The sequence below is a fragment of the Artemia franciscana genome, chromosome 20 (assembly GCF_032884065.1).
Source record: "Artemia franciscana chromosome 20, ASM3288406v1, whole genome shotgun sequence".
NCBI lineage: Eukaryota > Metazoa > Arthropoda > Branchiopoda > Anostraca > Artemiidae > Artemia > Artemia franciscana.
The window spans coordinates 7,698,891-7,725,622 of NC_088882.1; the positions used below are offsets into that span (position 1 = coordinate 7,698,891).

The 26,732-nt window shown below is 34.6% G+C and overlaps 3 protein-coding genes across 7 annotated transcripts in view; 2 read left to right on the forward strand and 1 right to left on the reverse strand.

The window, feature by feature from the left end:
- Positions 1-3,824, forward strand: part of LOC136040389 (BTB/POZ domain-containing protein 6-like) — a 396,184-nt gene extending 392,360 nt beyond the window's left edge. For all 4 annotated transcript variants that reach the window (XM_065724657.1, XM_065724660.1, XM_065724658.1 and 1 more), the window contains exon 5: positions 118-3,824. In XM_065724657.1, the coding sequence (XP_065580729.1) occupies positions 118-797 (680 nt within the window). In that variant the 3' untranslated portion in view covers positions 798-3,824. The remainder of the gene's footprint in view (positions 1-117) is intronic.
- A 6,000-nt stretch (positions 3,825-9,824) lies between these two features.
- The window catches only part of LOC136040391 (transmembrane protein 184B-like), a 103,053-nt gene continuing 86,145 nt past the window's right edge, over positions 9,825-26,732 (forward strand). For both annotated transcript variants that reach the window (XM_065724664.1, XM_065724665.1), the window contains exons 1-2: positions 9,825-10,070; positions 19,374-19,539. In XM_065724664.1, coding sequence (XP_065580736.1) covers positions 9,915-10,070; positions 19,374-19,539 — 322 coding nt within the window. In that variant the 5' untranslated portion in view covers positions 9,825-9,914. The remainder of the gene's footprint in view (positions 10,071-19,373; positions 19,540-26,732) is intronic.
- Positions 22,211-23,722, reverse strand: LOC136040392 (protein lifeguard 1-like). Its single transcript, XM_065724666.1, has one exon. It carries the CDS (start codon positions 23,487-23,489, stop codon positions 22,776-22,778), a length of 714 nt encoding a protein of 237 aa, XP_065580738.1. The 5' UTR covers positions 23,490-23,722; the 3' UTR covers positions 22,211-22,775.

The following is a 26,732-nucleotide window of genomic DNA, read 5'->3' on the forward strand; positions in this document are numbered from 1 at the left end:
TGCATGATATTATCTCAGACTTCTGACCTATCTAGATGGTTTTTTGATGCCAATTTTCCTATTGTTATTAAAACTTTGTTTTTTAGAGTTTCGATTTGTTAGTCTTATTATTTTTAGGATGTCGACCAAACTATGAAGCGCCAGATCCCACTCCTGCCCTAACAAGCGATCCCACTGCCCCACCTCTGGAATCTTTTACCCCAGTTATTCAAGATGGATCAAGTGTTTGCTCTCTGCTAGTGAAGAAATGCTTAGATTTTATTGACAAAAATGCAAGTATTCTTCTTAATTCTGAAGAATTTGAAGATCTTGATCGAGCTGCTGTTGAGTTGATCACTAAACGCGATACTTTAATTCTATTTGATGAACTCGAAGTGTTCGACGCTCTGAAAAGCTGGGCGATTTGTGAGTGCAAGCGACAAAATCGAGAATCGACCCCAGCTGACCAGCGGAATGTACTTGGTGACCTTTTATGGACTATACGATACCTTGCCATGAGTTCTGAACAATTTATGAAAGGTCCAGTGACCTCTCAACTGCTATTACCAGAAGAGCAGGAACAATTAATCAATTTGTTTTTAAATTCAAGTTCACATTATAGTGACCTTATTGAAGTTGATGCTTCTTATTTGAGACGTAAGAGAAATTATCAGGATGGTGTGAAGCAGGGGAAAAAGGGACGCTTTCGTAAGAATAGTGATAAAAACAAAGATGGCAGTTTTGAGTGCGAAAAGCGTACCACTGATTCGCCTTATGTTGAAAAATTTTTCGTATTCCTTGCGTTAATTTTTGAATAATCGTTTGAACTGATTTAAACCCCGGTGATATTGTGATAGAAACTGTGTACTTTTTTGTCACTTTAACTAATAATTTTAATAAGAAAGCGGTAAGAAAAATGTGTCATTTGATTTCCTTTCGATGTATTTTATAAATATTGTAAATTTACAATAAATACCGACAAGGATCATAAATATAAACAGGAAAAATATACAATACTAATAAAAATAACCAATAAATATAATACAACAATAAAGGGCAAATATAAATAATAAACAAAAATAAGCAATAAATGGAATCAAGAAAAATAAACAATAAATTGTTGCTCTCACGCCTAAATGCTGTATCTGGTACTCATAAACTTCAGATTTAATTGCCACAATCCAAACAACTCCTGAGACGACACTGGCTAAGCATGGCAAAATGAGAAGTCGTATGATGTTGATAAAAATATGGTAAAGGACAGTTAGTGAAAAAAAATAAAAATGCAAGCATTTCGGCCCTAACTCCGTTCGGCTGTCCTTAGTGCAGGAAGAATAATAAAAATTATGAATTAAATTCCACAGAACAAATAAAAAAGATGAACTGAAAAAAATAAAATAGAGGAGGCCGTTTTTTAAGCAACATTAAAAAGATAATGCTACTCAATAATGTGTTTATTCTATTTTAGTTTTGTCTCTTAAAGTGTTTCCTTTTATATTTTCCTATGAAGTTATCTGCATCTTTTTATCATTCTTTCTGCATTAAGGACAGCTTAGCGGAGGTCTTGGCCATAGTATGTCAATGATTGAATTTTTCGAAAAATCCAAACCTAACTGAATTCTTCTGAAAATATCCCCATGCTGTCAAATTTAGCCAATTTTTCTTATTATCTCTTTTGCTTTACTAGTTGTGGCATACTAAATCCTAAGCTTATTACTGGGGGTGATACTATCTTTCAAAATATATAATAGGCACATTCTACTATTATTGATTATCTAACTTAAGACTTGGTATTTTTCATAAGTAGTATATTGTTAAGTTTCAGTAGCGATCTGTTCTTATCTTATTCCCCAGGATAAATAGATAAGAAAACAATTTTTTTTATGTCGATTTTTCAAAGTTATCCATTTTTAACCAAGTTATCCTAATAATCCAATTTTGTTTAATATTAAATAACTTGCAAAACGTTCCTTCTTTTAGCTACTTGTCTTAATTATAGCGATAAAAATTAACGTATTATAACTAAAGAGAGCAGCTAAATAAAATAGCTAAGAAAGTAGATAAAAAGACTAAAACTTGGAAACAACTACAAATTCAAAGGAAAGCTAAACCCTTTTCAGCCATTTGATGCCAAATGTTTTTAACCTTTGTTTTTTCCGATTTTCCATCCACGTTCCTTTTTTTTTAATTTGAGTTTTGGTACTACCTAAAACTACGTTTTTTCTGACCATATCATAAGCAAATGAATATGGAAAGTTCGAGAGGGAATCCGAAAAAAATATGTTTAAATTTAAACTTTATTGAAGGATTAACTTTTTAATCATACTCATTCTATTAAGTCAAATTTCCTTCAAAATTGAGTCCTGATCCTTTTTCTAATTTCTTAAGATGAGGATTCCAATTTTTAATTGGATTTTAAATCTAATTTGAATTTTTCTTAGATTACAATTCAGTTCAATTGAAGGTTATTAATTAATTTTCATTTCTTTCTTATCAGTTTCAGTTTAATTTACTTGGTACTTTAAAGTTTCTGTAGAGGAAATAGAGAGCTCGAAATTCTACATTATGTTTTCTTTTGTAAAGATATGAAAGCCATAAAAAGTTATCTTAAAAGAAACTTTGACTGTATTGGTTTTTTCTTCGTTTAATTGATTGCCAAGTGTGTATACCCCATCCCCCAAGTTTATGAAAAAGAGAGGAAAATGGATTTAGAGTCGATCTGGCATTTAATTAGTATATCCGAATAAATTATTACTCCCCCCTCTTTCTCAGTGAAAAATTGAAAAATCGTATCTGATTCTTCCTAATACAAAACTTGAATTAAGAAAAATCTTACCTTATCACTACTTCCTGCTATCATATCCTATTAGATGATACAATCTTTACCGGTGATTGAAAGATTTATTTTACTCTTTAATTCGAATTTTACAATTTGTTTGCTTTTTAATTCGATATTGTTTATGTCAAAGATTAAAGTTATTGAAAAGTGAATAGTGTTGTAGAAGAGTTCCAGGACCTTGTAGATGGCACTGTTTGCCCATTTTGATGTTATCATTTTGGAAGGAACACACTATTAATTGCTTTGTATAAAGCTTTTTGTAAATTTAATTTAAGGATTTTGTGAAAGGAATAAAAATATTTATAAAAGCTTAAAAAATCTTTTTTATGTCCAATGACCTAAAAAGTAAAAAACGATTTAACTGGATGAATTGAAATTCTTCAAAACTAGAAATGAAAAGCCTGGGGTACCCATTACCTATTTCATAACTTCAGGTTACAAGACCTTACCTTTAATGACACCTTATATTTAATGTGAAAATAAGCAAAATATAAGCATAATTATAGCAAGTTGCTCTCCCAGCTATAAGCCACAAAGTAAAGTTTCGTGTGAATAGTCACATTTTGCTTTCATTCTTAGACTCAAAAATTTCAATTTTTTCGGTAGAGGGATTTATTTTTTATTTTTAGCAAACTTGGAGATAAAAGTTTTGTTGAAAGTTTTTTTTCAAACATTTTTTTCTTTTTTTTAGTTTTTGCCGAGTCTTATAATAAACTATCTGGATATTAATGTCTGAACATACGTGTGCCGAGACATAAGTTTAATTTATCTATTGTTGTTTAATCAATGCTGGTTTACACAATAGGCTATCTGATTTAAACATCTCCTGCGGTATATTTTTGTAAAGTATTCCTTTTCTATCTCAACATATTTTTATTTGTAAATTGTTACGTATCAGTATAAGTTGCTATTTACTGTGTTAATGTTTAAACGTTTTATTGAGATTTTATTCATTGTTGTTAGTTTCTCTTATACGTCTTATATGCGAAATAAAGTTTGAGCTTCAGATGCTTGGCTTTATTTTCTGAGAGATCACTGGCTGTGTGGCGGATCAACATAACATCTTTCTTGATTTTAAAGCCCCAAAGACTTCAAAACAAAAACAAATCTCCCCCGTGAGCTCACTTAATACAGTAAGGTAACCTAAAAGTTTTATTACCACTGGATGTGACTTTTGAATACTGTTTTTCTCTAAATGATTAACAATAATCAAATAGCTTTGAAGTGAGCTGTTCAAAATCTATCTACAATTATTTTTGCGTGTGTATGCTATTTCTATTGGCGGATATTTAATGAGGAAGGGGGAACCCGTTCTCTCTTATTTTTCATTCTAGAAAGCATTTTCGTATACAAGAGAGTTCAGACCTTTTGGTGCACAACTGCTACTTCTAGTAACAACTCACCACAGCCCCAGGTCGCTTAAGGCCAAAATAGCAACGGACACGCCTCTTCCCTACTAATCTATTCAAAGCGCCCTCTTTACACCTCCCATGAGGTTCCCATTTCTCTTAAATCCTTCTTTTCGATATCCTCCTACCGCGACCGAGGAGAAACTGCTTTCCATTTGGCCTTTGACTATTTGTCGAGAAGTACAGTCTGTCATCCTTTATCCACAGGACGTGCCTAAGCTACCTCAGTCCTTCTCTCATTATAGCCCTAGAAAGTGCGATTGAACTACACTTTTTGCATAGCCAAAATGCCATGGCTGTGGAAATATGGTCAGTCAGTCTAGTGCCCAAAACAATCCGTGGGTGATTTCTCTGGAAAACATCAAGCAAATCTTTATCCATTTTTTAGAGTGCGCATGCTTCAGAACCATGTTTCACCACTGTTATCACTGTAGCTTCCAATATTCTAACCTTTGTTCGCAACACAAAATAAAATATACGATTTAAGGGTACATAAAATATAAAAAAGACAGGTCTATCAAATACCATATGACTGCAATAATTATTATGTGTGTAGAATCCACCTAGATTTAGAAAGAAAAACCGCCTGCCACAGCGCAAAGACAATATAACCAAGGCTTTAAGTTTTAACAATATCCCTAATTCTCTTCCTTCTGCTCTAAACAGTCATACTTTTGAAAACACCTCCCTCAGTAGTAGTAATTATTTGGGTAAAAAACAAGTTATTCGATTGGTAATGAATATAAAACATCTTTAAATAGAGACTCGGAGGGGAGTTCACTGAAAAAATTCTTCGTAAATTTATTTAAAAAACATTTAACAGACTACCAGAACTACTGAAAACCAATAATTAATTCCATCGGGCTTGGATCAAAAAGGCATCCAAAGAGTCTTTTTTTAAAAAGGCTTTAGTTAAACTTACAAAAAGCAAGAATTATATTAATGACATAATTGCCTTTTTATATTTTTATTTTATTCAGTCCTGATTAAACTTCTATGATTGTTTTAATCTCTGTTTTGTAGATTAATTTTTTATTGCAAGTGTCTTTTTTATATTTATATGTGCTTAATGATGACGGTTCTTAGATATAAAGTCAAAAAAATATTTAGGAAAATTTTGCCGTCTCAGAGTAATTCTTCACAGGGGGAAATGGGGCCACCTGCCCACCTGAAACCTCTGAAAACAAAGATCCAGGTGGTAATCCCCCCTCCCAGGACCAATAAGACAATAATTCACAAAAACTAATCCAATTTACCTGAATGCACAATAAGGCTTAAACAATTTGACCATTAAGATGTACTCTTCTAGGCGTCAAACTCACCTCCACCTAGCAATAATTCACCAGTCATCCTTGATATTACCTTGGAAATACTTCTACATTTCTGGATTAGAAAACAAATAAGTTTATTTGAATATCCTCTTTTCTTCACTTTTAACAAAACTGGAATATCATAGAAAGACTTCTAAGGTGTTTGAAATAAAGTTACTATGTCTAAGCGCTTTTGTTAGTACAGAAACATAATATTGAAAACATTACATAATTTTCGACAAAAACTCTGCTTTATATATAAGGTGATGCACGACGTCATAATCGTAGGTTACAATTGTAAATTATGTTATAGTAAAAGTATATTACAGCCTTCATTGTGAGAATGAATGGACCGACATAAAAGGTTCGCAAGTCAATACGCCTTAACCATTAAAATTAATATTCTTAGGGACCAGGTAATGTCATATTCATGTAAAACATTAAATTATCTCTTCGTGAAATGCAAATCAAAAATCACTATCTCTTTTACATTTCTTGGAAACAACTACAGAATTTGCTACTTCCAAAAGTTTTTTACTTTTCTTCTGAGATTTTCAATTTAAAGCCTCTTGTATTTTTATCAGGTAATACTATTAAATGTAAACCAGAAGACCTGAACTCTGCTGTATACGACAATGCTTCCTAGAATGAAAAATAAGAGAGAACGGGGTCCCCTTCATGTGTTTCCCCTTCCCCACTCAATATCCATCAATAGAAATAGCATACACAAGCAAATAGAATTGTAGAGAGATTTTGAACGGCTCATTTCAAAGCTATTTGACCATTGTTAATCATTTAGAGAAAGAGTATCAAAAGTCGCATCCAGTGGTAACAAAACATTGAGTTCTAGGTTACCTTATTGTTTAATAGACGGGAGAAGGTACTTGTAGAAGAATCATCTGAGTGATGGATCACATGAAAACAAAGGGAATATAAAGAAAGTGGAGAAAGCATTAAAATACGAACTAGGGAGGTGTGAAGTGGAGGTCATGGATAAAATTGCGGAGGATCTGGAATATGCAGCTAGACGGCAAAATAGTAGAATATTGTACTGGTATGTTAATAAATTAAGGAGGGTGTTATCAATCTGGACTTGTCCCAGTTAAAGCAAGGAATGGGGCCACAATTAGTGATAAGGAAAGAGGTAAAGAGAGATGGGCAGAACTTCTTGAGAATGTGCCAAGATAAAATTGCAGGAAAAGATATAAAGGAAAATGAAAAGTTTGTGATACCTTGGATGTGAATGAAAATTTGTTTTGTGAGGACAAATTAGCGACAGTTCTAAAAGGATTAAAAAATAATAAGGCTCCAACTGCTGATAATGTGATAAGTGACTTTCTTAAGCATGGCGATTCTGAGGTTAGAAGTAAGTTAGTGAAGATTTTGAATATGATTTTTGAAAAAGGGGAAGTACGTAGTGATTTTAGGAAAACCTTAATTAAACCACTGTATGAGGAGGGTGATAAGAGTGAGTGTGGTAATTATCGAGGCATTAGTCTGGTCTCTATGGGTAGCAAGTAGTATAATACTTTTTGTAGACTGAGAGATGCTATAGACAAAGTAATAAGGTAAGAACAGTGCGGGTTTCGACAGGGAAGAGAATGTGCCGGCTAAATTTTCATTCTTATGTTACTAATTCATAAGGGCCAAAGTTACACAACATCTTTGGTCCTCAATTTCATAGATTATGAGCAATCTTTTGATTCCATTGATAAAACAGCTTTAGCAAAGGTCTAATCCTTGTATGGTATACCAGAAAAATACATTAAAGTGATTAGTGCTATGTACGAGAATAACGCTGCTGCGATTAAGGTAAGTAATTAGGTTAGCAGATGGTTTTGTATTAAATCAGGAGTTATCGCCATTGTATTCTATCGCCATTTATATGGATCATTTTGATGGACTTTTGTCTTAAGAAGCACAGGAAAGGCAATGGGAGACCACAGAAAGAAATGGGGAGAAATCACCTTCCTGGGCTTAGATTATGCAGATGATTTAAGCATCGTAGATAAAAATGTGAGCAAAATAAATAAACTTATAGAGGTTTGGCAATTTCAGGGTGATAAACTAGATTTAAAATAAATGATAGGAAGAATAAGTCACAAGGCTAGAAATAAGGGAAGGTGAAAAGGTGACGTTGGGTAGCGAAAAGATTGATCAGGTGGACAGCTTGACTTACCTTGGTAAAACTGTTAGTAAAGACGGTTGGAACAGTGAAGATGTTAAAAGTAGAAGAGCCAAAGATCAGAGTTTTTTTTTCCCAGTTAAAAAAAAGTTTGGAAGAATAGGAAGATAAGTCTGCAAACCAAGATTAGAATTTTAGAAGTTACAGTGATGACAGAGGCCAAATATGGCTTTGAGGCGTGGGCGTTCAAAAATGCGGATGAAAAGTTGTAAAAAATTACTTATGGGTTGTTCTATGTTCTCGGCTGACTGACCGAATTTCAAAAAGTAGGCTGTACGAAAAGTGTGGCTCAATCCGGCTTCCTAGGGCTTTAATAACAGAAAGGTTGAGATGGATGGGGCACGTTTTGCGGATGAGGGATGACAGATTGTCAATGATTGTCCTTTTCAGTCAACGGTCTAGGGCTAAACAGAAAGCAGGTCGTCTGTGGTCAAAGTGGAAAGTTGCCATAAAGAAAGATTTAAAGGAAATTAGAACTTATTACGAAGTTGCAACGAGGAAGACTTTAAATAGATTGGGCTGGAGGAGGAGCATGTGTAGCTATGTTGGCCTTAGGTGGCTTGGTGCTGCGGTGAGTTGTTAGCAGTAGCATTAGTGGCTAATCGATTGTGAGCGAGCGTCCGATTCTGTTGACGAGAGGGCCTTAGCGAAGATCTTACTCTTGTATGGTATACCAGACAATTGCATTAAACCGGTTAGTGCTATGTACGAGAATAACACTGCTGTGGTTAAGGTAAGAAATTACTTTAGCAGCTGGTTGCGTATTAGATCAAGAGTTAAGCAGAGTTGTTTTTTATTTCCCTTTACATGGATCATTTTGATAAATTTTGTCTTAAGGACCCCAAACAAGATAATGGGAGACCGTGGAATCAAACGGGGAGGAAAAACCTTCCTGGACTTAGATTATAATGACGATTTAAGCATCCTAGATGAAAGTATGAGCAAAATAAATGAACTTCTAGAGGTTTCCAAATTCAGTGAGCTAGATTAAGTTCAAAAATTAATATTAAGAAGACTAGGTCACTAAGACCAGGAATAGGTAAGGATTAAAAGGTGACGTTGGGTAACGAAAACAAGAAGACAAGTCTGCAAACTTATATTAGGATTTTGGAAGCTACAGTTATAACAGTGGTAAAATTGAGTCTGAAACATAGGTGCCCCAAATAGCAGATGAAGATTTGCTAAATGTTGTCCAAAGAAATTGCCTAAGGATTGTTCTGGGTAACCGGCTGACTGACCTTATAAAGAACAGTAGACTGTAAGAAAAAATACGATTTTATCCTGCTTTCTAAGGTTAAAATGAGAGAAAGATTGAAATGGCTAGGGCAGGTTTTGCGAATAAAGGATGACAGATTGCCGGAGATTGTCCTTTTCGGCCAATCGGCTAAAGCCCAACAAAAAGCAAGTTTTTCGCAGTTGGGGTTAAAGGATGTCATAAAGAACGATTTAGAAGAAATGGGAACTTCCTGGGAGGGTGTTAAGATGGAAGCATTGAGTGAATTGGGATGGAGGAGGAGCATGCACAGCTGTATTGGCCTCAGGAGGCTTGGTGTTTTGGTTTTGTAGTTGGTAGTAGTAGTAGTTTTCTGTAAAGTACTAGTTTTGTGTAATCATACAACGGAAGTGATATATTATCATTTGGTTTATTTGCGCTAGTTTTATCGAAATATGTTAGATATTGTCATTACTTATTTTTCAATAAATTATAATAATAAGAATAAGTTATGAAGCAACAATTTTAGTTCAATTCTAGGCTTCGAACTCGCTGATTATTCTCAATGTAAAATTGGTTCTTAAAATTGATTGATAAGAATCGGAAAAGATCAAATTACCACGGTTTTTATAAAAAGGTGGACCTCAGCCCGGATTTATGAAACTGCCATTACAATTGAGGAAGCAATGTACAATCCATGCTTGGGGCCAAAATTTTTTTTCACTGGTTTTTAAAGGCGCCCATACAGTGAATCATCTGTAATATGAGTTTGTTTGCAAGAGAAACCATTTCTACATGACATACTTTTAGCCTGGGATATCAATGTTCAGCGCGTATTTTTCGGCAGGGATTTGCAAATTTTGGCTTTTTTAAACTGAATATGTAACAATTGCAGGAAGTGGCAACATTGAACAAAAAAGCTAAATATTGCTAGATTTTATTAAAGGGTGAAAATGTTTCTCTAAGCGAAGAGGTCAGAATGAGCGCAAATACAAGTGGATCAACTGGTGCTGTCAGCTCAACTCTAGGGCCACCACAGCATCAGCTTGTTGATCCTCACTTCTTAACAACAGCTGCAGGTCAGGGGATATCAGGAGCATTTGTCTGGACTGCCATTATTATAACTTGTCACCAGGTAACTAAAATGTATATATAGGCTATGTGGAAGGTTGGTTTTTAGATTAGGGACTTTGGCTATCCTGATGCTGTGTCCAGATTTTTTGTGCATTGAGCAGGAGGGGCAATAAAAGAATGAAGGGGAAGGGGCTTAATTAGCCTACTGGAAACTTTGTTGAAGGTTTCAAGTGAGAGTTAAGTTTACAATGCCTTCTTGAGACTAAGGTACATCCTGCTGCTATATCTTTAAGGGGTATTTTTTAGGCTAAGTTTCTCAATTAGGCCTAACTGACAATTGAGATGGGCCTAGCAGTCAGTATATTAGCCTACCTTAAATTACAGCTTGGAGCAATCTAAGGATTTCTCCTTGTGAAGCTCCAGAGTTGATGATTGAAGCTGTTTTCTAGGCTATGTTATTTGGTGACCAGGTGCAGTTTAGATGATCAGTAGCTTCCCAGTTGATTTTAGACTCTCTCAAGGACCACTTAGATCCAGTCTTTGTTTTAAAATGTCAGTGGATTCAGCAGTAGCTGTTTCCTCAGAGAGTATCTTTCAACCATTGACAATTCTTAAGGAAAAGATTTGAGTATAGACTCTGGTTTAGAGAGACTGCTTAACCAGTTTCAGATGATGGCCTCTAGATCTTGAATTAGGACCAACAATAAGAATAATATTTGGAGAATGTTGGCCTTCATTAACTGGTAGGTTAGAATGACTCCTAATTCTCCCTGTATGCAAGTGTTGAGACTTAGCTCTGCTAGTCTTAATTGTAAGAAAGCTCCTATATACTAGATATCACTTTGATGGTATGTCTCTTCACATCTTCCAAAACTTATATCTCATTCGAAATATAATGAAGCTAGAGACTTGCCAACTTCATGTTTGGATTCAATGTATCCCTTTTACAGAAGACTAATAAATTTTAGGGATTAACTGGAAAGAGTAGCCTATGCTTAATCAACCCCAGAGTTCAACTAGCATTACCACTATACTTCTTAGCATGGGTACTCAAACTTAATTTGTTGTTAGTGGTGAATTCAAGACCTCACTTATCATTTATACAAGAGATTGGGTGGCCTTGTAAGACTGCAGTGGTGACAGGGCTACTTGAAGTTTACAGGGCTATAATCAACAAATAGAGTATTAGGGCTATATAATACAAGGGACTATTGGTAAGGGTAGTGGGGGGTATATTTGTGAATGAATTGTCTTGTATATATAGAAAGAACATGAAAAATTAGAATTGAGTAGTATTTTCACCTTGTCCTTTTGTCACTTATGGAGTGACAAAATTGGTTGTATAGGTTATATTGACTAAGATAACTATGAAATAGCAACACCTTTAGAATTAAAAGTTTACTCTTAATCCAAATATATCATACATTTGCATTGCAAATCTACTTTACCCCTACCCCTAATGATTAAGCATATAGTGTGAATCATTGAAAGTGCAACACTATTACATGTTTTTTCTTTTCTGTTAAATTGACTCTTAAGATTTTTTTCTCATATCATCTTCTATCAAAATTTTTTTTGCAGCAGTTTCCCACATTGAGCACTTATTACTGTGTACATAACCCATCACCAGGTCTCAAAGTTAGTACAGTTTGCTATGTTGGACTTACCCCAGCTTTGGGGGAAATGAAAGATATCCTGCTAGCTTTTTTTTTAGCAATATGTCAAAAATAAAATGACTTCTCCATCTTATAGGGTAATGATGAATCACTGTAAGTCAATAAGCAAACAATTCTTATGTCATGCTGACTGGCATCATAAAGCTAGACCACACCTTTTACTCCCACTGTGGGGTAACTCTAACAGTGCTAGACTCAACCAACAGGTAAACATTACAAGTAGGCTACCTTAGCAAAGGTGCACAAATCACTGAATGTAAATGATTGCTTGTATTCTAAAAATGATAAACATATCAGACAAATTATGGCTTGACTTTTCTTCTCTCTCAAGCATTTCTAGATGTTCTTTTGAGTTAATCATTTCTGCCTCTCTTGCAATTTTCTTCTGTTTCTCTTCCTAAAGCTGATGGTAGGTTTGGCTGCTTGATTGAGTCCAGATGAGCCTCATAACAGTTTTGATTGGTTACCAAACAACTTTCTTGGACTAATGGTGACAGAAATAGTAATTTTTTTCTAGTTCAGTGTGGATGGTGATTGTGACTTTAGGTGTGTCTGCCTTTTTCATTTGTGCATAGTGTCTCAACTTGGCAGGTTCAAACTTGCTATGGTAATTACAGATGGGCTACTCTTCTTGGGACACTCAGATCAAAGATTCTAGTTGCTTTGAATGACTTTTCAATCAGACTAGGAGTGAGATAGGTATCCCATACCTTCAATATGCTACATACAAAATCCTTCTTTGACAGAATGTTGCCATTTCACAAGATTTTGATCATTAGACTTTTTCATTCCCTTGAAAACCACTTTGACAGGTTGAAGCATGTGATGAGATGCATTTAGATGCAGCTTGTGAATTGTTTCATTATTTTTGTCTGTGAGTTTGACAAGAGTGAGAGGAAATTGTGAGTCATGTCCATGTAAGATGAGGAGTGCTTTTTCCTTTACATGAGGAAGAAATTGGAATCCAAACCAGTCGATAAAGATATCAGAAATTATCCACCCTTTTTTGGTTGATCAGGAAGATGCACCAGGGTAAGCTCTATCTACAGATATCCAGGAGGTCAGGTATTCTTTGCATTTAAAACTATTAGAGGTGGGAGTTTTTCTCTGTTTGTACTGATACAAGCCAAGATAGTTGTACTTTCATGTCTATTACCACCTCTTCCATGAGTGGCTGGTGAGTCTTCAGCTCCAGCAACTTTTGTGTTGTCAGGATCCCTGCAGAAAGAGGTCTTGTCCAAATTGAACCAGCACTAGGGCTTATCAAGAATATCTATCACCATGGCAGTCTCACGCAACAGCACACAAAAGCCATACATTATTGCTGCAATAATGGTCAGATTGCTGCAAAACAGCAATCTGTTTTGCTGCAATAATGGTCAGATTGCTGCAAAACAGCAATGCTGTTTTGCTGCAGCAAAACAGCATCAAGGGTTCAGATTGCTGCAAAACTTTTTTGTTTTCTAGTCTTTCTGGTTTCTTTAGTGAAATTTTCTTTTGGCACTTGAACCCGAACCACCAGTCATGACCTGCCTGGTTGTCCTTAAAGTTTGTTCTTGGTGAGATAGTCTTGAACTTGAAAGAAATTCCTGCTTGCTGAAACATGTGCCCCACTTTTCAAGCATTTGAAGATCCTGAGCCATATCCTTTTCTATTCCAGCAGGAATTTCTTGGCCTCTTCCTTCACTAAAAACCGGCTTTTTGACTTCTGTCTTCTTCATAAGTAGGTCATGTAAGGTAGTGTATGGTATCTGAAAAACTTTGGAAGCCTATAGCATAGACATTTTTTTCAAGGTATATCTGCTAGCACGTTTTTAGCTGAATTGCATAATATGTTCTTCCAACCCCATGTTGCATTTTCTAAACATAATTTCTAGACATCTAGAAAAAATAAGGGAATTATGAATAAATTTATTTGAAGGGAAATTATGAATTTGTTTGAAAATATATCACAAGTAAAGGTTAAGGCAAATATAAAATGAAAAGGGGAAAAGACAAACAAGAACAGGCACAGAACTGCAATACATGAATGTTCAACACAACACTACATTCCACTAAGTAAGTAGAGCCATTTAAGGATGGTTACTGGCTTCAATCCTTATTTTCTAAAGTTTAGCATCTGTTCTACCAATTAAAATATTGATCTTTGGTAATAGTGGGTAAGTCCAACACCCCTGCCAGACTTCCCCCATAGGGAATTGGTCCAACATGTTGGACTTTCCCCAGAAGGGCTTTTTGGGGGTAAGGCCAACACCCCTTGTATATCTTTAACTAATAATATTAGCTTTTAAAAAAAAATGATGAAGATTGTCTTGTCTTCTAGTTTCTAAGAAATAAAACAAGATCTCTTGATCACTTGATTTACAGTCTGCACAAGCTAAAGTAAAGTTAGTTACCTGTGTTCCTAAAAAATCGCCATCCAAAATACTTCCAAAACCTTCTGACTGGAAGGCATGCTAACTCTGCCAGAAGTTCATGGCACTGTTGCCTACTGTTAAAAAATATGGAAGAAAATATGAAAGCCTCCCACAGATAAAATGAACCATGGACAAGTTGGTGTTGGAGTTACCCTGCTGTCGGACCTTCCTTTCCCTGATTCATCCTACCCTGAATTGCATATATGTAATGAATTTTCTATTTTTTGACAAATTGTTAAATCAGTGTGAAGAAAACAGTTACATGTAAAAAATTTAGTGCACATAGGGTAAGATAGTAAGTTGTTGGATAGCTAATGAGAACTTCAACAAAGAAAATAATGTAAAATCTCTATTAAACTGGCTAAAAAGTAGATTGAGTTGTCAAAATCTTAGTATGTGATTTGCTTGATTATTTTGGGCATAGCCTATATAACACTCACAATTTCAAAAATATAATGAAAGGCTGAGTCATTCTTGGATAGATTTAACCTAAGACAGGTGATGTAAAACAAAATAATTTATTTAACAAGCTTAGGCTATAAATAATTTATTTAAAAAGCCTAGGCTGTAGGGGTAACTTCTGTCTAATTTCAAATGTTGAAAAACTACAAGTTTTTCAAGCTTTTATTCAGCCAACCACTACTAGTCTAGTCCCAACTATGAGCCAACCCTGACTATGTAAACCTATATTTATATAATGTCCAAGATTAGGAGCCCGTTATCTAAGATTAGGACAGATAATTTTTAATCAGGATATCTGCCTGAGATGAGCCTAATCTTGAGCACACATTTAGTGGTTGAACCTATTCTTAGAAAATACAAATGTTGAAAAACTAAAGGTTTTCTAAGGGTGTAGTTAGCCGACCTCAACTACTCTAGTCCTTATTATCAGCCAACTTCAACTAAATAAATCTTTACATGTATTTCTTGGTCTCATTCTCTTCTCTATATATATTAATGATTGTGAAGATGTCCTACAAAACCCCATCACTCTGCACGCTGATGACAGTAAACTAATTGGAATTACTGATGGAACCCTGCAAAATGACTTGAATGGGCTCTCCTTATGGGCTACCACTTGGATGACGGAGTTCAACCCATCAAAATGCAAAGTCCTGCACATGGGTCCACAACATTCAGATTTCAACCCCACAACATCCTACTCTATGCTGGATAAATCTGGCACACGTATCCCAGTTGAGGCTGTTGAGAGTGAACAAGACTTATGGGTGATTGTTGACAGGAAGTTTAAGTTCCAAGAGCACACTATGCAACAAATTGCTAAGGCCAACAGAGACCAGGGACTAATTAAACGAACCATATCATTGCGCCATCCTCTGTTAATAACAAAATTATATAATGCTCTTTTAAGGCCATATGTGAAGTTTGGCTGCCCTGTTATAAATCCTCAATACAAGGGAGATGTGGCAGCCCTAGAGAGTGTACAGAGAAGAGCAACTAAGCTTTGTGCCCCACAGCAACAGCTTCTCTACCCTGAACCTCTGCATCACCTGAAGATACCCACATTTGTTTACCGGCAGCACAGAGGAGATGTCATTTTTCTCAAGAAAATGCACCAAAATAACATGGCTAACTCCATTTTTATTCCCTCCCTCGCCACCATAACAAGAGGCTACTCAATAAAGCTGCAACAGGAGCCCTCAAGACATAGAGAAAGGACGAACTTTTTCTCAGTACTTGCTGTCCCAACTTGGAACAGTCTTTCCAATGAGATTGTCATTGGTGAATAGATCAATTCTTTCAAAATTGCAGTCGATTTGGAGGGGAGTAACGCGGAATGGAAGTACCAGTGGGACACAACACCCCAGCACACCCACTAATTATGTCATCTCATCAATTCAACGGCGATATGTTCTACAGGAGGATGCAGTCCACCTTATCTTGCTGTGAATGCAATTAAAGATAAATTTTGAGGTGATGTCCATGATTAGGAGCCTGTTGTCTGAATTCAGTATATATACATTTTAATCAGGATACCTGCCTCTAAGCACTGGGTATCTTATCCTATACAATCTATATATATTATAGAATATATATTTGACCATTAGGGTTAGGTGGGGATGAAATAAATTTTCAATACAAATGAATTCTATTTTTGTATTCAGGATGAAATTCTGATTATAAAGGTGTGTTTATTTCTTAGCTACCTCAATTGTCAGTTAACCTAGAATCTTGCATTTTTGTATGTCAGTTATTTTAAAGTTCACCTATTTTTAAATTTCAAGCGCTTGAAACACTACATACAAAGCAAAGCTTAGCAAACAATATTCTTCCATTCGAAAATGTGTATTTTCCTACCTTTTTAAAGTAGATATAAATGCTTCTATAAATAGTGAATAGGGCTAAACCATTTAGCCTCTTTTGTGTTATTGAAAATCTTTTAGCCTTAGCAGTATATAGCAGCTTCTTTCATGGGTAGCAGTAGCTTAGTTGCAGGGAACATCATAAAAGAAGTAGAAGAGGAGTATATCTCCTTTACCAAGTAGGATTAAATCACATCTTTCCTGCAGACCTCTATTACAACCTGTCATTGGGCTCAAATACAGTGATGAAAATTCACTGTCTACTACATAAATTGCAATAAGGCTAGTATAGATCTTTATTTTGCCCCAAAGTCAAATTATGGTAGTCTTACAGCTTATTGCCTGTTCAATATTTGAAGTATTTAACCATATTCATTGCTAACAATTTGAAATGCACTGATATTCAACAGAGTAGTCTGGTCTCTCACTCCAACTTTAAGCTTGAGTCTAAACTTGAAAAATGTTCCATGATTTAGGACTTGGGATGTCAAAGTTTGAAAAAAGCATCTAACTCGTAAATAGACTATATCAAGAATTATTTTTAATCTTCTCTACTTCTTCAAACTAGCAATTCTTTCTTGATCACCTATGGCTCTTACCATCCTCTGAATAACTCTGGCTTTATTCTTTTGGCACATGGTTGAATACCAAAAGTTAGTCTGATATTTACAGTTATAAAATCTCGATAAAAAAAATTTCACTTTCCATAAAATGTACAATGATAGACATTTAATTTCTTTCCCAGAAAAAAACATTAAAAGTCCTCCATAGATTAGCCCTACATCAGTTAAGCCCCTAATTTTAAATAAACTAAAGCTGTCTAGAAATAGTAAATTGGTTGACATTAATAAAATGAAAAAATAATGAAAAAAATTAAAGCTGCTTGATCCTTTTACAAAAATAAGATTGAAGAATTGCTAAAAAACAAACCAAAAACTGGCATTCAGAGATTAAAAAGCCGGGTGGCAGGAGACTTCACCAGCTAAATTTCATCCTACCTGAACCCCCTGAAGTTACTGCCAATAGCCTTAAAATGTCACTGGCTTCCATTATCCTAACACTTCTGGTATTGTCTTATCTACTAGCAACTGAGGATCTTCCCTGTTTGCTACCCTTTATTTGTTCTTTGGAGACAAAAGAAGAATTGGGAGACTAATAAAACCAAGTGTCTGCCTTCTGATATCCCTTTCCCTCTTATTCCCTTGACGGATTTCCTTTCCATGCCCCTGTCTGTCCTTTTCAATGAGATTACCAAGTATGGGCAGTTTCTACAAATATGGAAGCAGGGTTGCATAATCTCCTTAATGAAGATAGATGGAAAACCTGGTTTTAAAGGTGTTCACCATATTTTTCTCACTCCTATGTGCTCAAAACTGTATGAAGATTTCCTTGCAGACTCGCCAAAGGAACAAATCTAACCTCTTACAGACCTGAGGCAGTTTGGGAACATCAAATCCACTTCAACTTCCCAACACCTTGTTCATTTTGTGAACATTGTGGAAAAACTCTTAAAAAATCTAATGCTTGGCTTGACTTAATTTCCATTGATCTCTTAAAAGCGTTTTATCTTGTTAGCCACAATAAATTAGTTGAAAAACTTGTCACTGAATTTAATGTGAATCCTTTTCTGGTGAAATTGGTTGCCTCCTCCTTATCAAATAGGTCACAATTAGTTGAATATCTGAACCATCTATATATATTTTTTCCATTAGTGATGTTACTAGCCAAAATGTTTAGGGGGGGGGGTGAGGCTTTTTACCGACTGGCTAGTCATTTTCACTGATTGTTTCTTATCAATAACTAACATAATGTCCATTTTGAATACAATACTTAAAATCACTGCGCAAGTCCGTAAAACTGCTGCATTTACCAACCAAGATTGATATTCCAATATATATCAACTATTTAAGCTAAAACAGCTGTTTTAAAATTTGATCAGATGTATTTGGGGGGAGGGGAGCATTCAAAAGGGACATGGAAGGGGGACCACTTGCCCTCCATTAGCTTTTGACTCTTAAAGAAGGGCACTATAACTTCGGTATCCAATCGCATGTGCCCTCTCCGAAGTCTATGGTACCATTAGATCAATACAACATTAGATCAGTACAGTCTTACTCATTCCTTAAAGGATTCAAATAAAGAATAAACAAGTTTCTTCAACTGAAAGTAAGTAGCAACACTGAAAATTATAATGACATTTTTTTCGTATATGAGGGGAGCTGCCCTTTCCTCAACATTTGCTTGTTACTTTGATTTTTTTTTTGTTTAAAGTATTCCTTGTGTTTCAGTAGTTGTTCTCAAATATTTGGAAAAAAATTCATTCATTTAAAAAAAAAATGTAAGATAAAAATCAATAAATGAATGTTTGACATCTAGTATCTAATGTTTGGATTGACCAGCTTGCCTGTATTATCAATCACATTTGTCTATTATAATTCTGTTTATATAATTTCTATTAAATATTATAATTATAACATATTATATTATAATTTCTATTATAATTTCTGTTTGGAGTTGTAATAACCATTTTTTGAAAGTAAATCTTATCCTGTCCTAATGCTTTTGTATACCAAAATGGCAGCATTGAAAATCTAATAAAAAATGTTTGATTTTAATTACTAGATTACCCAGCAAAATTTACTAGATCATAAGTAATGGTCGAGTATAATCATCTATAGTGCTATATTTCTTGTGTGCAGTGTGATATAATGCTTATTCAGAGGGGGGATTTCACTGGAGGGATAGGAATCCCATTTCTCCCCAAAAATTATTCAACATAATTTTTCTATAAAAATATGGAACTAGGCGGTCTAAAAATACATTTGGTTTTCAGATTCCTCTGCTCTTTCAAAAAGTATTTTACTTCCCTTTTAAAGTATGCAGGTATGTCTCCTGACTCAACTTGTCCATAATTTATTTATTTGTCGTTTTTTTATATTTCTTTTAGATATATCAGTACCTGAGATATTACACTAACCCCAATGAACAAAGGTGGATTGTCCGAATTTTATTTATCGTGCCAATTTTCTCATTCACCTCCTGGCTGAGTCTGCTCTGCTTTAATATTAATAATTACTATGTCTACTTCGATTCTGTTCGTGATTGTTATGAAGGTAAGCTCCAACACGAAGCTCCAATACTTTTCGAATTGGAAGTCGTGGCAAAAATATTCGTAATTTTTCCTTGTTTTCAGTGGCTAGAAATTTTCTCATTTTCTTTTTCGGTTTTTTTGCAGTTTTATTGCTTTTGTGCCACATATATCATATATCACATGCCACATATATGTGCCGCATTTATTGCTTTCGTGCCAATATATCTAAGAAGCTGGTTCAGATGAACAGACTTTTGCAATTTCCCAGCATCCTGAGAATTTTGTAGAGCTACTAGCACTTTAATCACCAATCCCCTCCCCGTACTATATGTTCTACTATGTTCGAACGAGCAACTGTGTATGTCTTTATTTTTCCTTGAAAACAACTCTATATTTTTTCTTTTTAAATCGGCAAGATGGGGTTTTCTGGCCTAAAATCACAATATAGCTAGATTTTGAGTTTGTGATAATTCGTGAAGAGCCTTAATTTCGAAACAGGTTTTTCATGTAATTGTAACATAGTAACAAATCTCTACTTTTTTTTATTGTTAGTTTGTATAAAAAAAAAAAAAAAATGCCCTTAAGAAAATCCAAGAAACTCAAATTTACTTGTTAAAAATGATAATTCTTTTGAACACGGAGAAATTGTTGTCCAATCACCTGAACCAACAAACTTGATGTGACAAGACCAAACCAAGCAGCTATAGCAGAGGATATTGAAAAAATTTCCGATGTAATGATAAGCAAAAATGGAAAAATAAGATATATGCGAATAGAAGATATGTGACAACTAAGATCCCAATGAATCAAAACGAAAGGTAAGAACAAAGAAATATGTGTTTAGAAAACAAGCAACAGCAGGAATCACAACTCGTTTTGGTATTGATGACATCTTGCAAAGAACTAGATACGACATGAGTTTGAGAAAATTCGTTAAGAGCCTTAAATTAAAAAAAAACAGATTTTTCATGTAAGTGTAACATAGTAAAGAATCTCTACTTTTTTATTCTAATTTTGTATTACAATAAAAAATGCCTTTTTGGACTGCCCAAAAAATGTGGTTTCATATTTTTTAAAAATGACAATTCACTAGAATAAGAAGTAATTTAGTCAAAAGATGGAGGCTGGCAAAACGGGAGATTTTGAATAAATTAGGCTGGAGGATGAGCGTGCGTAGCTGTGTTGTCCTCAGGCGGCTTCGTAATGCGTTGAGTTGTTAGTAATAGTAATAGTGGTGATCTACTCCTGACAAAAATTGCAAAATTGAACTCGAAACCTCTACAGTAGGGTTCTCCGATATGCCGAATCTGATTTTCATTAAGATCATTTAATATTTTTACATTGTTTTCTCCCTTTTTCAAAAATTGGAAAAAATTTCTCAGGCTCAAGTATCATGAAACTTGATGGATTTTATCTATTTTGAATAAGGGTTAAAATCCATTTCTTTTCATGTATCCATTGTTATCAAGATTCTGTTTCTTAGAGTTTCGGTTATTATTGAGCCACATTGCTCTTTACTTACAGTTTGTTACCACAAACTCTTTGAAAATATCTCTTTAACATCAACGGTTGATTTTCTTACCACAGGCCAACGTCTTAATATTACTACGAAGAAAGGAGAAAATGGAAACCACTAATTTTTTAGCCATAAGAGATGTATTAAGGTTTAGGAGGTGCCTGTGATCTCATTCCTGTTACTCAATTCCAGTCAGAGAAAAAGAGATAGTAGAAGTTGTGTCCCAAAAAAGCTTCTTATTTTGCTAAGATTTACTAATATTTTCACCCTACTATAATGGTATTGACTACATAAATTTGGTGGCAGCTGTCTTATGTCCAAGGGAAATGATCTTTTTAAGAAACTGTAATTTTTTTCATGAACTGGAAAAATAGAAATGGGAAAATCGAATAATCGGAGCTCCATACTTTCCATAAGAAATTCTTCGGCTAAACCCACGCCACTTTTTCGTAGGAAATCAAAATCTCTAGCCAAAGAGAAAAAAAAAAAGCAAAATACGATGAATAGGAAAATACAGTGTTCCCTCCATTAGACAAAAAAAAAATGGTGTCTAAAAATATATATTTTTTTTGTGCTTTCATTAGTCCAATCCAACGACATCCTTACGTTTATCTCTAATGATAAGCTGCATGTCATACACAAGACTATAAAAAAACTTTAAGTGTGTCAAGTGCTCAATATACCTTATTCACTAATTTCGTATCAGTATCAACATATTATATCGTATCACATATCAGTATCACATATTGCAACACTATCAGCAACCTAGTGAGGATTAAATTCCGGTAATAAACAACATTTTAAGCCCTAAGGTTAGAAGAAGTATTTGTTTAATATTATATGAAAACCTCCACCGGGTGCAGTTTTCAAACAATATCCAATTGTAGAATCCCCCTGCCTGAAAAAAAATCCCTGAAATAGAATTCTAAGTCCTGGGTCAGAAATATCAGGGCTATGTACTTTTGACAAAGGTTTTGGAACACCTTATAGCAGGGACATATACTGGAGGAGGCTCGGGCCCAACCCCTCCCCTTAAAGTCGAAAATTTCCTGAATTTCTTGGCACTTCTTATTCAAATTGTCAAGAAAATTTTTTGTTTTATAATTGACCCCTCTCTCGAAAAACATTGTGCTTACGTGCCTGTCAGTTTTTTGGACCCTTAACTTAAGCCCTAAGGTTAGAAGAAGTTACCAAATAACACAAACTATTTTTAATTCAATGGGAATTAGACTAATCGTGGTGGCAGTGATAGCTGCCACCTGGTAAAAGACGAACACGTTCCTTAGCAACAAAACGTAATATTCAAGTATAAGTACCTTGTTACAAGCATTTACTGCTTGTATGAAATCAAATAACCCTGACATTTGGTTCAATTGGTTGGATGGAAAATTTTATGGGCTATAATTGACAGTCTTATTTTCTTACATCGATGACTCCGGAGACAACAGTTATGGTGGGAAATCTCAAGCTGAAAGCAATGGAGGTGAGGTTACAACTAGAATTATATAGCATTTGGTTTCGATTTTAATTTTTTTATAGCTATATAGATGTAATCCAAACCTGATCCACGGGTCAGCCAATAAAAAGTGTTACTAAAATTATTATATATTTATGTTCACCCCCGATCAAAAGTTACACACCAGAAAAAATGGCTAAGATGCCGTTTGGTAAGTCCATTTCCATGTTGTCAGGTTAATCAATTTCTGGTTTGAAACAATGTATAATTTTTAACAAAAACTCCTTTAGGTAGCTGATTTAGATCCAGAGACAAGACTCAGCATATATAAAAAAATATTAATAATGTCCAAATATATATTTAATGCCGCAAGTATGTACTCCTCGGGTGAAATTGCATATTTATGGTTACCCCCCATCATAAGCTGTACGTCATACACCAAATAAAATGAAAACAGTAATGCACCGAAAGCTGAATATATCATATTCATCACTTTTCCAGGAAAAAATAATTGTACAAGTCCAAAAATAATAAAGATTATTAAAACGCTGAAAAGTATGCCACCAAACGTTGTAAAATCATATTTCGTTTGCATGGCAAATAGGATAAGAGCAAGGCAGACGGCAATACAGGCCGCAACTGCTATAAAAATTTCATCAGCACTGTATCTAGCGCTTGTAGCACCAAGCAAAAAGCCCATATTGAGTGTGAACAACCCAAGAATAATATAGTTCCAAGGATATTTCTTTCTGGCTTCTTCCCAGCATATAAGAACAATTGCAATTACGATATGAACTATCAAAGCTATCCAAACTAGGTATGGGTGTACTACTACAAATTGTCGTACTGCGGGTATATAAACAAACAATGAAAGAATACCAAGACTCAGAATTAATTGACACATTACGATTCCAAATACCTTTTTTATGAAGCCATGTCTTATTTTACGACTTGAGAAGCTAATGTCTTCGTAATCACCAAGTTCAACAGATTTCGTCATAATTGTCAAAGAATTGCTAACAGCTTCTCCAAACTGCAAGTGTCTTGTGTTAGGTAAAAATTGAATTTATGATATAAATTGATCTTTAATAATTGAGAAAAATAGTAGTATATTTTGTATTCTCAAAATAGAAGAAATACTTTTGCTTTTTTATACTAGTCGGATATTCCCTTATGTAAAGTAATTTTTAAGAACCCAATTTCGGAATTTCTTAGAGAATGCTGATCATGGCTAAGGAAGATTTGAACGAACAAATAAACGTTCAAATGGGCACAAATCTTTTTATTTGGACTCTGATAACAGACACAAAAGTATAGATATTTCTTTCGAAATATCTATACTTTTTGCCTGTTTTCAATGTCCAACTAAATGGATTTATCCCTATTTGGACGTTAATTTGTTTGACACAGAAAGGGAGGATGGTCCGAGAAAAGGATGTCTAATTTAAGGTAATACGTTGAAAATAAAAAGATTAGGAGAATAGTGGTTCGGCACGGCATTTAGGGGGGGGGGATCAAACATTCTTTTTAAGGTTTAGACTATGAAAAATCGATTTACGATTTTTGAATTACTAGTATCTTTAATTTTGACTCTCTTTTGACAAAATTAGCTCAAATACCACTTTCTTTTTATGAAGCCATGTCTTATTTCACGACTTGAGAAGCTAATGTCTTCGTAATCACCAAGTTGAACACATTTCATCATAAGTGTCAAAGAATGGCTGATGCAGTGCAACAGCTTCCCCAAACTGCAAGTGTTTCGTATTAGGTAAAAATTGAGTTTATGATAGAAATTTATCTTTAATAATTGAGAAAAATAGTAGTATATTTTGTATTCCCAAACTAGAAGAAATATTTTTACTTTTTTATATTAGTCTGATATTCCCTTATGTAAAGTAATTTTTAAGAACCCAATTTTGGAATTTCTTAGAGAATGCTGATCATGGCTAGGGAAGATTTGAATGAACAAATAAACGTTCAAATGGACATAAATCTGTCCTGTGGTGGCGCAGTGGATTTGACCTTAGCTTGGTAATACGGGACCCAGAGATCGAATCATGCTGCAGGAATGCACTGCAGGGCCGACGCAGGGACCTTAGTAGTCAAGAAGCGTCGTTAATTCTTAAATAATGGACATAAATCTTTTTATTTGGACTCTGATAATAGGCACAAAAGTATAGATATTTCTTTCGAAATATCTATACTTTTTGCCTGTTTTCACTGTACAACTAAATGGATTTATCCCTAGTTGAACGTTTATTTGTTCGTCACAGAAAGACAGGGTTGTTTGAGAAAAGGATGTCTAATTTAAGGTAATACATTGAAAATAAAAAGATTTAGAGAATAGTGGTTCGCCGTGGCACTGGAGGGGGTCAAACATCCCTTTTAAGGTTTAGACTATGAAAAATCGATTGACGATTTTTGAATTCCTAGTATCTGTAATTTTGACTCTCTTTTGACAAAATTAGCTCAGATACCACTTTCTTGCAGTTAGGTCCTTTTGTTACTTAACATGATATGGCGATTTCCTTTCAGTCGAGCCCTTTTAAGTTAGCACGATCACTGAAAACTGAACTTGCTTTGGTTAGTTGGATGTGCAAGCTAACTGAGTACTCGGGGCATTAGTTTTGGAGATAAACGTAATTATGTTGTATTGGACTAATGAAAACGTATAACATTCAATATATTTTTAGATAATTTTTTTTTGGTCTTATGGAAGAACAGTGTATTTTTCTGTTCACAAAAAATATTACCATGTTATGTATATTCTCGGAAAGATGCCAAAAAAGCGCCCGGAAACAAATCCTTGATTGATTTACCATATGAATACCATATAAATGAGAGATTGATTGCACAAATGACTTTTTATAATGTAGTAACACCTAACACAAAATGAACAGCGTCTCAGAAACAATACATTGATTGCCTAGAATGTATTTCTAAGAACGTAATTTCATCAATGACTTGCTATCTCAATCAAACAACTTAGAAGCTGAAAATGCTGTTGGCTCAGTTGTTATCTCAAACGACCAGATGTGAGGGCTGTCACAGAACGGACTGTATTGTTTCACTGACATCATGAATGATTCCGTAATACAAGATTACCATTGAATTTACGAATAGTTGAAAATAATTTCTACCTGGAAAGGTTTCGCGGGATTGGCTGCCACCTCAGCCCGACAAATTGATAAATTTTGACCATTTTAGATTTTGTATTTTTGTTCCCCTTCTTTTTCCTTTCAAAAAGCTGATTATTGTTATTTTAATTTAGTTCTACTTTCATGTAATGCCTGTACTGCCTGAACATGTAAATGCCTTTCTTTTAATGATTTTTGTATGCGGTCATTTTAGCTTTTAAAATTTCACTCTTGGCTGTTTTTTTTTCTGAATCTTAATTTTTTGTAGTTTTCTAATATATTCCATGGTCCTAAAGTTCCTCTTTACCCCGTTTTCCATTTAGTCTGTCGTCTAGTTTCCATTCTTATTTTCTTTGTCGTATATTCTACTTAATTTTTATTACCTAAATTTGTCATTTTATTAAGTAATTCTATTCTTCATTTAGTCCCATTAAGGGTCAGACTTTAGAAATTGTGTTTATAGGCAAACAAATCCTTATTCCATTTTTTTCAGCCAGAATTTCAGCTCTTAAAAGGAAACTAGAACTTTATTTTCTCCTTACATGAGCCCCCTCTTAAGTTTATACGACAACCTCTTATATAAAAACCTTATATGAGTAGTATCCTGTTTGTGAGTTTAAAGTCAGCCCTATCCTGGTGTGCTATCTGGGTCACTAACCTCTCGTATATTTGTATGTACTTTAAGTGGGACTCTATCCCAATGTGCTGTTGGAGACATCGGGTCTGTCGTGTATCTGATATTATGTAATTATTTCTGGTTGATATGGAAATTTCTGGAAGCATTATTATCTGAGTTTCGTTTGCCATTTATGTTGTTCAGTAATTGAAGTGAGCTTGAAGTGACATGATGAATGATAAACGAAGTTTTGATATAGATTCTAACATAAAATCTAAAGAGGTCTTTCTGTACTCTAATGGTATCGAGCCGATTGTTGATTTTTGGTAATTATGACTTGATACAATGAGGTATCTTTTTTGCAATATAGTGGTCCTGAGCACATCTATTTTCCATTACCGGGGCTTGTGCATGATTTTAGATCCCGAAATTCCCATCCAGGATCGGATATCCTCAACCAGGGTCCTGTTTCCCCTTTCAGGGCCAACTG